Source organism: Prunus mume, linkage group LG2, assembly GCF_029339155.1.
Source record: "Prunus mume cultivar Tortuosa linkage group LG2, ASM2933915v1, whole genome shotgun sequence".
NCBI classification, from domain to species: Eukaryota; Viridiplantae; Streptophyta; class Magnoliopsida; order Rosales; family Rosaceae; genus Prunus; species Prunus mume.
The window spans coordinates 4,212,070-4,225,753 of NC_142699.1; the positions used below are offsets into that span (position 1 = coordinate 4,212,070).

General features: G+C 36.2%; 2 protein-coding genes across 2 annotated transcripts; both read right to left on the reverse strand.

Annotated features, from left to right (window-relative positions):
- Nucleotides 1-1,400: 1,400 nt before the first annotated feature.
- On the reverse strand, nt 1,401-4,247 carry LOC103319436 (6,7-dimethyl-8-ribityllumazine synthase). Its single transcript, XM_008220979.3, has 4 exons — nt 3,765-4,247; nt 3,541-3,633; nt 1,855-2,027; nt 1,401-1,682 (listed from the first exon to the last, which is right to left on the reverse strand). The coding sequence occupies exons 1-4, from the start codon at nt 4,072-4,074 to the stop codon at nt 1,488-1,490; spliced, it is 771 nt and encodes a 256-aa protein (XP_008219201.1). The 5' UTR covers nt 4,075-4,247; the 3' UTR covers nt 1,401-1,487.
- A 1,887-nt stretch (nt 4,248-6,134) lies between these two features.
- Nucleotides 6,135-13,398, reverse strand: HUB2 (histone mono-ubiquitination 2). Its single transcript, XM_008220980.3, has 19 exons — nt 13,083-13,398; nt 12,384-12,545; nt 12,187-12,274; nt 11,814-12,044; nt 11,500-11,667; nt 10,943-11,136; nt 10,779-10,862; nt 10,554-10,673; nt 10,286-10,472; nt 10,040-10,200; nt 9,614-9,685; nt 8,895-8,971; nt 8,443-8,637; nt 7,868-7,940; nt 7,651-7,737; nt 7,384-7,521; nt 7,110-7,312; nt 6,593-6,755; nt 6,135-6,469 (listed from the first exon to the last, which is right to left on the reverse strand). Exons 1-19 carry the CDS (start codon nt 13,188-13,190, stop codon nt 6,338-6,340), a joined length of 2,643 nt encoding a protein of 880 aa, XP_008219202.2. The 5' UTR covers nt 13,191-13,398; the 3' UTR covers nt 6,135-6,337.
- Nucleotides 13,399-13,684: the final 286 nt, after the last annotated feature.

Below are 13,684 nucleotides of genomic sequence, written 5' to 3' on the forward strand. Positions count from 1 at the left end.
TTCATAAGCTAATACCATGCTAAACTCATACAAAAAATACTAATAACTTTTGGATGACATGCATTTATAATTGACAATACAAAGAAAACATCATTAACAGTCACGAATATTCAAGGCATAGTGGATATATCCCATGCCACGGATATCCGTGGCTATTACAAACTTCATTTGCCTCTTTAAATTTTGCATTGGTTTCATATTGTTAATCCTTGTTTAATATTGGCAAAGTTTACTTTTGATCTATGTAGTTACCACTTTAGTTCCCGTAGTTTCAATTTTATCAAAATTGATTACATGAACCAAAGTGATAAAACCAACAAACTATAGGGAAAAAAAATGATTTTGTGCCTTTAATCTTTTAATGAGGTATGAAGCATGATCTCTCTTAAAGCACGAGGATGTGAAGAAATGTGCTATATTGGAAATTTAAGAAACCTTGTAAGGACTTATAAAGAATTGGGTCACTCTCCCAATTGCCAATTGACTTTGGGGTGAAACCTCAACTTCCTTCATGGTGTTAGAGCACATTTTGCCATGTCATGTCGCCCTTACCAAAATTAAAATCTAATCTAACACATGAGGGTTTAATTAAAAAACCATCTTATTTAAGGATGAGAATTCTAACTATACATTCAAACAAAAACCGGCTAATCACTGGCTGACATTCACAGTCTCATTGTGTCCATAAAGGGAATATTTTTGTATGTCCTTTTTGTGTGTCTTATGTTTATATTTCTAATAAACAATTGTGCCTTGATTGACTGTAACTTTGCTAATAAAAACTCCCCTTCAACTCATGTAGGTTCGGATCAATGACCCAGGAGTAAAAATTCCTTTGCTCTCTACCGGACACATTGGAAAAGAGAACGCCATTGCAAGGCATGGAATTCATGGGCTGTACATAGCCTGTACAATGTGGACATTCCAGGTGCTCAGTTGGTGCAAGAATTTTATGGTGAGACTCTTATATATGGCCCTTAGGTGATGCCCTATCTTTTAATCATTGGATCGAATTGGTTAGTCTGATCCAACGATTGAAAGATAGGACCTCACTTAAAGACCATAAAACCCTCACTATAGAATGACTCTGTTGGTGATAGGGGAAAAATGTCTTTTTCCTTAACTCGAAAACAGTGTCAGCCAAATTCCAAGGGAATTTATGTATGACTATATTCGTTTGGCAGGCCCAGCATCTTTATAGAGCAAGGATCTTTGATTTTTTATACTCAGTAATAAATCAAACATAATCATTCATCTATTGGACTCTTTCTTTGTGTTTCCTTTTTGTTTCCCTGTGAACAAAGAAAACCCTGGCTAATAAACGTCCTAAGCTTAATTCAAGTAACGGTTTAACTGATTGCTGATAACGGGTTATGGTGAGAGTTTAAATGCCAGGTGCATTGGAAGAAAACAAGCTTCCTTTCTTGAAACTATGTACAAATTTGATACTGAATACACAAGTCAAAGCACAAAAAGTACGAGATTACTCAAACAGAAGGACCAGACCTTAGGACCCTCTCTAATTTCTCGGCTTTAGTGTAATCCGTTTCTGTAAGAGAACCAGCAGGAAAAGGAGTGATTTCCACAACTAGATGTGGAGTTGGGAGCTCATCGAACAGAGCCCTTACGTTGTTGCAACAGACAGTTTCTCCGTGAGCGCTCTCCCTCCTAATCTGGCAACCCTATAAATGCCCGAAGAATTATTAGCATGTGAGATTACATGGCTTTCTGAGTACTGCTATTCAGAATTTGACTAAGAAGAAAAATTGAAATAGATGGAAAAAGATAAAGAACAATCAAAATGGAAGAAACAGAAAAGGAAAAGGAAACAGTTTTCCTCAAAGTTGTAATTACCTTGTGGGAGGTGGCATCTACAAAGTGATCGTCCTCTGACAATAAGGAGGCAATGGCTTTCAGAGCACGCCGCCCTTCAGATTTAGAGGGTACCCTGTAGTTCCTTCTGAGTGTGCCCTTTGTGGTAGGATGCCATTTGCTCACTAATTTCCTTCTATCAGCTGCTTCTTTCACTGATAAAACAAATCAAAACTGAGGGTTTATAAAATATAATATGGATGCTAAAGGAAAGGAAAATGCAGCTCTAAATTAGAAATCTGTGACATTAAAATAAACAAAAGGCCGAGAATCATTACCTTCATGTGGAACACAAGAATAACTAAGGTTCCCCAGTCAAAAACCTTTTTCTTAACAAAAATATTTTTCATAAATATCCATCCAAGTAGTTAATCAACACTTCTTTCTCCTCATGTGAACACATGTTGGTGTATCTTTAGCTCTCTGTTAGTATGATGACTTCAGGAGGTGATACACAAACCTACTGTACTACCCCTCATGTCATACCCATAACGGCAGAAAGAGAGAAAAAAAAAAAGATTTTCATCAAGAGTAAGCCATAGCAAACCTCAATTGACAAAAAATTATTCTGACGTTCTTTCGGCCTTGAACAAGATCAACAGAAATAAATAAATGCCAACGGAATTCTTTGGCCTGGTTATTGCCTTTTTGGATATGAAAATGCCATAAAATACATATTTGTACTAATCCATTATAACCAATATAAGTAACAATCTATCCATTTTTATTTCATTTGTCCTTTTTTTGACAAGTAAAAACGGAAACTGGAACATGCCAAGGGGGGCTAGTACAGCAACCCAATTAACCAAATGCAAAGAATGATACTGAAAACTAATTAAACAATCTATGAAAATAACATCAAGTGAAGGGTCAGTTGGCACATTGATGGTAACACATGTCCCTTGGAAATTCATAGTCTTCAGGCAGCAGAAGCATTAGAATTTCCTGCTTAAAGACTCTACTCGTCATTGACCACCAAATCATAAGGAAAGACACAGGATTCGTTTATGATAACCCACTTAGCCTTCCAGCATTCCGTCATACAAGGGCTAATGCTTCATTGCAATAAAATACCATAAATAGAATTTGTAGGCATCAAGGGAAGCCTTATTCTAATCAGCAAAAAGGATCAGGAAGGAACCAAGTACGTGTCCTTTTGAAGTGCCAAGGCACATTAAAGAAATAACTTCAGTCGATTTTCACATCAACTTCTTTAGAAAGGTGTCATTTTAAAGTTCAACTTCGAGATAAGTAAAACATATGCTTAGTTTACTCTAGTAATAAGTAATCTGAGCCTTATTACTGAAACCATTATTTCAGTGATTTTGTCCCAATTTTATTTATTTATTTCAGTGATCCTATATGCACAAACATCAAAACAAAACAAAAATTCACATCCAGTAGTATTCATGTGTCATCAGTCCCATGTTTAATTTCTTAGAAAATGCGAGCAAATTTATCTTTCTCATCTTCAGTTTATTCTTAATAATAACTGAGAGAACATAAATCTCCACTCTGATTTACCTGGTGCAACTAATTTCTTTTTACTACCCTTCTTTTATATCCAATGGTTATAATAATGAAACCTGCTTGAAGGGCAACAAAATGCCATTCAACTTAATGTATCCAACATAAGAAAGTACAGTTAAAAGAAACAAACAAACAAACCTGGTTTCCCCTGTATGCTGTTCAACCACCTAGAAAACCCCAAATCAGCAGACTCAATCCCAACCCCATCACCTTCTTCAGTGCTTCCCAAATCTGAAAGCCAGTAAAAGAAAAAAACTTAATCAAGAAAAAGACCCATAACAACTTTCTGAAACTTAGAAATAAACTAAAGGTTAACAGAAAATAACCAAGAAAAGTAGAAACAACCCATTAAAGAAGTAGACCTGAGACAAGTGGGTTAGCTTGAGATCCAGCTAAACCAGTCTTCAAGAGTGCGTAGAAGATGCAAAGCCTACCAGCCCAAAGGACTGGAGCTTCAAGCAAAGAAGCATGGATAGTGAGCCTGGGGTTTCTGGATTTAGTATAATGTGATCTTTGGCTAAAAAAGAGTAATCTTTTGAGGGCATTTGTGGGTTCAATTCCAAGACCAAGAAAGAGAGTTTTGGGCAGCACAGTGGTGGGATGAAGAATCTTGAAGCTTGGGGATTGGAAAGGTGATGATGTTAAGGTGGTTTGCACAAGAGAAAGAAGCATTTCTTCAATTACAGTGACGAGTGCCAACAAATGACTCGATGAGAGTTGAGAGAGACGGAGAGAGAATAGATGAAGATTTGTTTGGGCAGTGTCTGATGGCGCAGAGAAACGATGTCGTATCTCATCTCAAAGACGCTTTCAGTTTCAGAACGTTTGGCGTGGCGTGGAGTGACCCAAAAAACAATAGTCCTATATTTAATTAATTGTGGTAGTTATTGAGTATCTATTTGAATAATAGTGACACGCACATACCCTGCACCTTCGAGGCCGCATCGAGCGACTAGGATTAGATTGAATTGGATAACTCACAAAATTTAATATACTTGAAATTTTTTTTATGAGATTTTAATTTTAATAGGATTGAAATAGATAAGTTCCATTCATCAACAATCCATCTTATACTTTCAACTCAAACAAAATTTGGAAATTAAGTTCCATTCATCAACAATCCATCTTATACTTTCAACTCAAACAAAATTTGGAAATTGACATCCATTTGAAATTTGCTCTTTTCTTTGTTTCTTTTTATAAGTGTTGGTTTCGGCTAGAAAATGGCAAATACGGGCATCTTTGTAAATAGGGAGGCAAGCTACTAATCCAAGTAACAACTAGAAGCCAACGACGTTTGATTTGATCATGACTTCATAGACAACTTTTTTTTTTTTTTTTTTTTTTATAAATAAATTAATTTATTTATAATATTCAAGCAATAAACTATTTTAATATAATCTAAACTACGTGAAGGGGAATTAACTCGGATGCAAAGTTGGGAATACGTCCGCTCTAGCCACCTTGGCTAAACCCATGTTTGCATAGAGAACTTATTTAAAATAGAAAAAAATAAAGTCTTATTTTTCTTGTTGACAAATCCCCAGTAGATATTTAGGGCCCGTTCGTTTAAGTTTTCAGCGCCCGTTTTCATTTTCAAAAAACAAAAACAAACCAAGAATCCGTTCGGTGGACTAAAACAGAAAACACTGAGAATGTTTTCATAAAATGAAAACAACATCGCGTGTACTTCGGAAAAACAGAAAAAATGTGTTTTCATTCTCACAGAAAACAAACGCCTAAAACATAAACCGAAATGCACAACCCCATCGCTCTACCCAGCAAAAAGAAACGAAACGAAAATCAAACTCACCACGGCCACGATCAGGACCATCATCATCACAACTGCCACTGATTCACCACTACCACCAAACCTCACAGACCCAGTCCCCACATCACCACTACCTATCAAACCCAACCGACACCAACACCAACACCACCACCATGCCAATGGAATCAAAACCAAACACCCAATCGAACCCAATGCACATCTCGCCACCTAGTAAAAAAGCAATCGACCCTAGCACCTCCACCACCCATACCCAATCAAAGCATCACCACCGCCATCACCACCCAATTAGAGAGAGAGAGAGAGAGAGAGAGAGAGAGAGAGAGAGAAGAGGAAGAAAGGAACGGCCTGGAAAGAAAAGGAAAAAAGAAGAAAAGAGGACGGCCTGGGAAGGGAGAAGAAAAGATAAAGGAGAGAAGAGGAAGAAAGAAAAGGAAAAAAGAAGAAAGGAGGAAGATAAAAAAAGATAAAAAAAAGTTTAACTTAAAAAAAACAATATAATTTTTTATTTGTCAAATTATACATTTAAAAAAATATTTTTTAGAACATAAATTAGCAAAAATACACTTGAAAAATAATTGTACTACCAGACACGTTTTCATTGTTTTTATTTTCTAAAGATGTTCTCTAATTAATCTACCAGACGCATTTTCATTTCCTGAAAATACAAATTTGTTTTCTTGTTTTCATTCTCTAAAAATATTCTCTAAAACACTCTCAAAACGCTACCTGACGGGTCCTTACCACTCAGACTCAAAAAATTATTTTCTTTTCACAGAACTCCAAAATTATAATTGTTGAGAAGAAAATAGAAATCTCTAAAAATAAAAATGTAAAACCAACTGTCAACATCAAGCAAAGCTGAAGATGCTTATCCTTGACTCTAATGGATAAATCAGAAATCCTATCTTATATGGTCATCCATCAATGGAGCTACCATCAGTTTTAAAAAATAATAATGATAAATATTTTTTTTAAACACTCATTTACAGAACAGCGGGAACAAAACTATTGCCTCCAAAGCTATACAAAGTCACAGTTCCTATATTGGGCTACTGTGACAAGAAGATGAAAAACTATAATCTATTCTATTTACTGCAGGATGCTTAGTAATCAAAAAAGGGTGAGAGGGATCACAAATATTTTTCATATCTTCACAAACCGTATGTCATTTTGGCCAAATGGAGTTCCACAGGCAGGGCATTTTCGATGACGAATCTCTAGATTTTTTTGTACGCAATAATTGCAAAATAGATGATAGCATTTCACAATTACCACCTGCAAATCAAATAATTAGCACCAACATCCATCAGTTCAGCAGAAGATTTAGCAAGTTATTACAAATTTGTATCTCAAACATTGGTCAAATAAAGGTAAAGGTGGCAAATATTTTTTCCTTACCTCCTTTGGCCTATCAGTACAAACACTGCACTGCAAAATATTCTTGCAAAATTTAATTTCAGATTGGAGTTTCTGTATTGCAGCCTCTCCAGTTTCAGAACTCATCTCAGCAACCATGCTGTTCAATTCCCTGAGCTCTTCCTCAAGATTCTTCCTAGAGCTTCTGCACAAGAAGAATCCAACTTGTTAGAAATCTTCCCACATGACTTTTGAGTATTACAACTAATAGCTGCACAAAGACATCCCACATGAAGAAATCTTCCAAACTTGCAAAATCTGATCGAGCAGGGAAAGGTAAAAAGTTCGGAGCCATCGCTGTATACATTGTCCCTGCTCATGATTTCCTGAGCCTATTAGCCTATCACAATTACCCAAGGCATCTATCCAGCATGTGAAACTGGGAAACAATATCTTACATGCCAAAACTGTAGCTGTATACAGTTATACAGGCTTCCTAGATTGTTTATAAGAGTGAATGCATAAGCAGGCACTGTAATCAAAATGGACAAAACACTACCTCTCAATGTGTAATTCCAATTCGATATCATTGATATCCTTTTGAATATGAGCATGTTCCTTCTCAGAAGAGGAAACAGCAGATTTCAGCCACTGCAACTCCTTCTCAGCATCAGCCAATTCCCACTTAGCAGTTTCCACATTGACTGCAAGGTGTCTGTCTTCCTCAGTAGTTTTTGTGGCTTCTGTCAGGAGAGCCTTCATCTGCAGGATGCAAATACCCACTTGATAAAGGTTAACAAATGGAAAATTTGTCTGCATAGGAGAAGCCGTACCTGCTCTTCACCATGGGAAATTCTCATTTTTAAAGATTCTACTGATGTGTTTACTTGTTGAAGTTGTTTCACCAATGCCTGCTTATCAGAGAGTAGAAAGCTCTGTGATTGCTTTGTCTTCACACTCTCAGAAACGAGCTGCACAAAAAAATAAATCTCTTTGAAAAACCAGGGACCACCAGCCAGCATTCTACCGCACCAATAAACTTCGCAACAATGTGGAGGGAAAGAAAGGCCACAAAAATCAATGAAAATAATAACACAGACCTTGATATTATAGTCATCCCTCTCAGTCACCTGCTGCAACAGATGCTGGTTTTGTGTCTGCATATCTTCATATGCCTGACCAATGGTCTGCAGGAACATAATAAATTTATTAGATAATGAGTAGGTGAAGCAGAAAAGTGAGACCAACGTCATCGTGTCAATTATCAAGGAACAGAAACCCCAGATATCAATCAGAAGATAAGCATCAATAAGGCACCTCAATTTCAGATATATAAGCCTCTGCCTCCTTGTCTTTAATTCTAATAGCCTCTGTAAGCTCCAGAACATCCCTGAAGAAAAAGGTGAAAACATGGCATTACTAAGATTTTCCAGTATCTTTTACATGGATATGTTTTATCTTAGTGAAAGAAAACACACATAGAATCTAACATCCCAGTTTGCACATTGTTAGTTATTTGAATAAGAAAAACAAACCTCTCAAATGCACCAAGCTTGGCCTTAATTAAGAAAATTCAGCTTCAGAGGTAGAAAAGCATTTCTTTAAAATTCTTACATTTATTTACTGAGTGTGCAATCAAGTTTAGACATCTATACATTGCTATACTTATTATCAAAAGCATCTTCAATTTACACACCCGGCAACACAATATTTGGACCTTTAGATGAAAACACACACTATAATTAACCCTACTGAAAACTTCTCAGTAATTTTTTTTTTTCAAATAGTCGTATATCTCAGATATAAAACACTGAATATAAAAACAGAATAACATATTTTTGTTAGTATGCAACTATATTCAAAACTCAATCGGCACTAGGAAAACAACTAACCTCTCAGATGCATCAAGTTTGCCCCTTAATTCAGTTATCTCAGCTTCGGTAGCAGAAAGCCTTTGCTGACAAGCAGCTTCAGCTTCATTGGCTGCTTTCACCCTCAACTCTAGACTATGCTCATCTATTGCATTTTTGAACATTTCAGCTTGTGAGTACGCTCTGCGTTCTGATTCTTTGATTTCCATCAAGTCTCTGAAAATTTAATATTAACCTTAAATGTGTCCATTTATATGGAATCAAGAACGCAAGCAGCGCATGAAAGGAAAGTAAAAAATTTCAATAATCTCAATTAGATAAGAGAAAACGAATAGAATCTGTCACATATTAAGTTGAATACACAAATCGTATAGATGAAGAAAAAGAAATCACAACATTCACTCATGGCTATCTCTACCCCCACTCCTAAAAAAATAAAAAATAAACCTCCCAGCATCAACAAAACAATTTACCTGTTTTCATAGCTTTCCTGTGCATACAAGTCTAAGAAGATCTGCAGTTCCAGTTTTTCTTTCTGCAACTTCTCAATCTGCAATAAGTTCATCTTCATCAGTTACTGACATAAGCTCAGTTAAAGTACAGTCCATGTGTCTTAAAATTCAAAATGTTCTAAAATGCACTAATGACTTATAGTTTGAGTACCAATATCTGCATACACTGTGTTCCCTATTTTCTTGTTAGGTAATAAGTCTGTGCATATTCATATTTTATTACATTCATGACTTTCCACTAGAAACGAACTATATGGTTTCACCAGAATAATTAGTTCTATGATTAAATTGGTTTCACCAGGATGTCATTATATAATGCTTCCATAGCCAGACATGAAGATCACGCTATGGCATTTTCCATGGAAGGTGCCCAGGCAAACAAATACATAAAAAGTTTATTTTGCTGGGAAACACAGCTTACGGGTAATTTTGTGAGTCTGTTAAAGAATTTAAGCTTAAATTGTCAAATGTGATAGAATTAGAATTAAACAGCAGGTACAGATGTACGAAGAACCTGCATGTAGAGGAGTTGATACAAACTGACACGTACAAAGGTAGATTAAAAGCATTGACGAAGCTGGAAAAAGAAAATCCTATATTTAAATGGTGAAAAAAATCGACAAACATGGATCCATTTGAAGGAAAGCTAACTATATTCAAAGACTAATGGAGAAACTCACCAATGCCTTAAGAGACTTTATCTCTATCAACTGTTCAGCACATTTATCTGCTAAGCTCTTTTGCTCATGTGTCTTCCAAAAAAAAGAATCAGAGAAATTCAGAGAATATTCCACGATTAAATACTAATCAATAGTAAGAAAAAGGAGTAAAACTATTACAAATCCAAACAAATAGTAATCATAAGACTTCTTTTACTCCAGAATCACAAATGAGTTCTCCAAAAAAACCAACTTGCAGTTTAAAAAAAGGAAAACAAAGCTTCTAGGTACTTTTTATATGTATGTGTGCATGTGTGTGTAACTTTCATTCACACGACACAATTAGAAAGATCAGTATATCCCTGTATTTCCAAATTATAAATTGTCCAAAAAACAATGCAGTAGGACTGATATGAGTACGAGAGTAAACCGGGAATGGAAGTGAACCTTTGTAATTAATGAAGCTTTTAATGATTGGGCTTTGTCACGTAAAGACAGTGTTTCATGAGCTGTTTCCTTCCACCGCTTCAACTGAGCTTCCATCATTCCCATTTCTTTTGACAAAGATGAGGCCATCACACGAAACTCGGCTATAATGTCCTTTCTTCCTGCAGCACAGAACATCTTAAGTACCAGAAGCTTGGGTAAACTCACAATTAATATCAATAAACATCAAACTGATGTAATTTTCACCTGAATCCTGTACTGCTTCTTCCATGTTTATCTCAAAGTCATTTTTTTCAATTATACACTTCTGCAGCTGAAGTTCTAGTTCTTCAATCCTAGAATCAGTATTGCCAATTGAATTCCTAATTGCATCTGCCGACTCTACTTTGACATTTAGGTCCTTCTCCCTTCTCACAACAAGAGCCCTATCAGCCTGAAATTAAACTTTTAAAAGACAGAACTTATGGGCCAAGCATTCAAAGCATCTGGAAACACAAAAACAAAGCAATTTAACCTGCAAAGAATCAGTCAATGCTTTGTATCGGTCCACTTCAACATTCCAATGTTGGAGTTGATCATTTCGCATAGTGTAAAGTCTCGATGAATGTACAAATTTGTCATCCTTCAATTCATTCTGTGAGAAGCATAGATTGTTTGTCAAAGAAGTAAACACACACTGAAATCATTTTGAAATGTGTATGTCAACTATCAAACCTTTGGAAAATTCAAAATTAGACACCTGAAATTCTTGCAATTGTTTTGACAGCGTTAAATTTTCTTCATGTGCCTCTTGATACTCAGAAAGGCGGTCAGCTGCTAGTATCTGCAAAACATGCTCAAACACGTCAGAGAAAGAGCGAGAATGAGAGCTGGTACAAAGGAGTTTTGGCAACATATCTATACCTTTGTTTCCTCGATTGAATTTCTTAGTTCCCGCAAGCTTATTGTCCTTTCTGTTGATTTTTCAGGTGATAGGGTTCCATTCACTGCACCAGAAGTAAGGTTATGCATCCCAGATGCGACATCCTTTTGCATTTTCAGATTCACTAGTTTCCTCCTACTCTCCTCTAGTTCAGTCATGCTGTCGTCCAGCTCACCTGTCACCCATAACAGAAAATTTACATATTCAACAAACAATCAAAAGGTGGCATCACCAAACAGTGGTAAACTTTGAGACTTAATCTCTGTCAGAAATTGAGCAAAGTTCCTAAATCTATAGGTCTTAAATATGATGCTGAATCTTTACATGTACTGCCACGAGCCTTAGCACAAGTGACATGGGTTGGATGGGCTGAAGTGTAGATCCTAGGTTCAAATTTTCTTGTAATGCGAAAAAATGAAAAACAAAAACAAAAACAAAAATTACATATGTGCCGTCAGTAATCAAGTGTAGGATTAAACATTCCTACTAAATATGCAAATAAAAAACCAAGGCTTGTGACTATAACCATCTCAGAAACCTGTAATGCGGCTAATTTCAGACTGATCTGTTGACTGGCTGCTAAGGTAAGTCCGAATTACATCAGCATACTCTTTCTGCTTCGCGTGAAGAATATCAATCGCTTCCCGCAGATTTTTAACCTCCCTCTCCATCATATCATCAATCTTAGGTAACTGGATGATAGCATCTGAGAATCACAAGAAAAACAAAGAACCTATAATCAGTACATAATTCCTCATGCACTTACTCCTTCAAAAATAAGTGTTAAAAAATGAAAAAGTTATTGTATGAAATTAGTTTGTACAACAATGAATTTACAATTGAACCTCTGACCTTCAGAAGATATCTTCCCATCCAAAGTGTGGACCATGCTCTCTGTTTTTTCCCTATGAGAATAAATGGTATGTTCCAAGATTTTTAACAACTCCCTAGTAGACGTATGACGCAAAGTGAGAGCTTCTTCAACATATTTAGCAATTTCATCATTGCCATTAGCTTCTATAGAATCTCTCTGTAGGAGTCTACAAAGAAACATCTCCTCCGCAGAACATGATGGAATTGAACCTGAAAAACACACTGGTCAAACTAATCTATATGATGTGAAGAATAAAATAAAATGAACACTAAGATTTTGATTTAGTCATCAGAAAAAATGAGGAAAAAAAACGATGAAGTAGCATAAAACAACACATGTGCTGTAAAATACCACGAGAATAATCAGCGCCATCTAAAATTTGTAAAGCATTTTGGCTTCCTCCAGCACATAGTCCAAGAAGAATTAAATCATCAACCAACTGGTCAGCAAAATAAAGAAATCACCATCAGAAAAAATTACATGTCATCCTGGTGGACACAATTGAGACCATGAAAAGGAAGAAAACCCAACCAAACATTTAAGATAACCTGATTCCATATTTGATTCACTGTGATTAGCATTTCATCATAAGAACCTTGCTTATCCTTTAGTTCCTTAATTTTGGCTTCAAGATCCTGCAAATCATGCTTCTGTTTGTCTATTTGCTGAAGAAGTCTCTGGTTCTGGTACTGGAGAACTGCTGCATCGACCTGGGCACGTATAGTACGTACACAAAATACCGATACATTTCAATCTACTCCCTATCTCAAATCAAAATTGAAGTGTACTTGAAATGCATTGAACCATCAATGTGCACTCATCTAAATGCATGCTTTTTTATGAAATAGCATACTAACTTCAGAAGTGACTTCATCAACTTAGAGATTAATGATGCTTTACTGCCCCAATTACACAATTAATAAACAGAAACCCTCTAACCTACACCCTATACTCCAAAAATTCCAATTGTGTAACTTATATCCCTTTTCTTACACTTCCTCAACAACCAAACAGAGCATAGTACAATTTTTCACATTCTCAAAAGCACATCCAAAGCAGAAATTGCCCAAACTCCAATCACCCATCAATCACAGTAATTTTTTTTTATTTAAAAAAAACACCTTTTTTTTCTTAAACCAAAAAATTTGATCAAAAGCATTTTTCCGTCAGTAACCAAGCAGACTGTAAATATATATATATATATATAGAGAGAGAGAGAGAGAGAGAGAGAGAGAGAGAGGGATTACGCTATGGTTATTGGGTGGAGAAGTGGTGGAGCTACGAGCCATGGTGGGCGAAAGTGAGTTTAAATGAGGCCTCTTCTTCTCTGGCTCGTCAGAGTCTGAGTTTTCCATTTATCGTTGTTATGGTGCTCTTTACGGAAACCACCGCACCATTACACCTCTCAGGTTCCGAGCACTTTCTGTCAAAAGAAAAAACCCTAGAAGGACTGATAGCGTTTCCGCAAGCACGACTAGGAGTGGAAGGGAGAGATCGTTGTCGACACGACGTCGTTGAGAGATCACAAGGAATTCATTTACTATCGTCAAAATGAAATGTACAATAAATTTCAGCCCAGAATGAAGTTTTATGTAAATGGTATAGCCGGTCGGCTATACTATTCTTATAATAAAAAACTCTAGTATAGCCGATCGGCTATACATTTTTTATAATAAAAAATCCGAGTATTGCCGCGCGGCTATACTATTTATAATTAAAAAAAGACCACCGCCTGGCCTCTGGCGCCTGCTTCCCCATGTGCGAGTCCAGCCGTACGGCTATACTATTTCTATTTTAAAACAACACTGCGTATAGCCGCGCGGCTATAATCTTTACAATTAAAAAAAAT

What these genes read in the sequence shown, in the direction of transcription:
- LOC103319436 (XM_008220979.3), bottom strand. Translation starts at nt 4,074, where the DNA reads ATGCTTCTTTCTCTTGTGCAAACCACCTTAACATCATCACCTTTCCAA. An exon ending in AGCTAACCCACTTGTCTCAG is followed by an intron (nt 3,634 to 3,764) that starts GTCTACTTCTTT and finishes ACTGGCTTTCAG; the next exon opens with ATTTGGGAAGCACTGAAGAA. An exon ending in TAGATGCCACCTCCCACAAG is followed by an intron (nt 1,683 to 1,854) that starts GTAATTACAACT and finishes GGGCATTTATAG; the next exon opens with GGTTGCCAGATTAGGAGGGA.
- HUB2 (XM_008220980.3), bottom strand. Translation starts at nt 13,190, where the DNA reads ATGGAAAACTCAGACTCTGACGAGCCAGAGAAGAAGAGGCCTCATTTA. An exon ending in CATTGACTGATTCTTTGCAG is followed by an intron (nt 10,473 to 10,553) that starts GTTAAATTGCTT and finishes GTTTAATTTCAG; the next exon opens with GCTGATAGGGCTCTTGTTGT. An exon ending in TAAAGTCTCTTAAGGCATTG is followed by an intron (nt 8,972 to 9,613) that starts GTGAGTTTCTCC and finishes AACTTATTGCAG; the next exon opens with ATTGAGAAGTTGCAGAAAGA.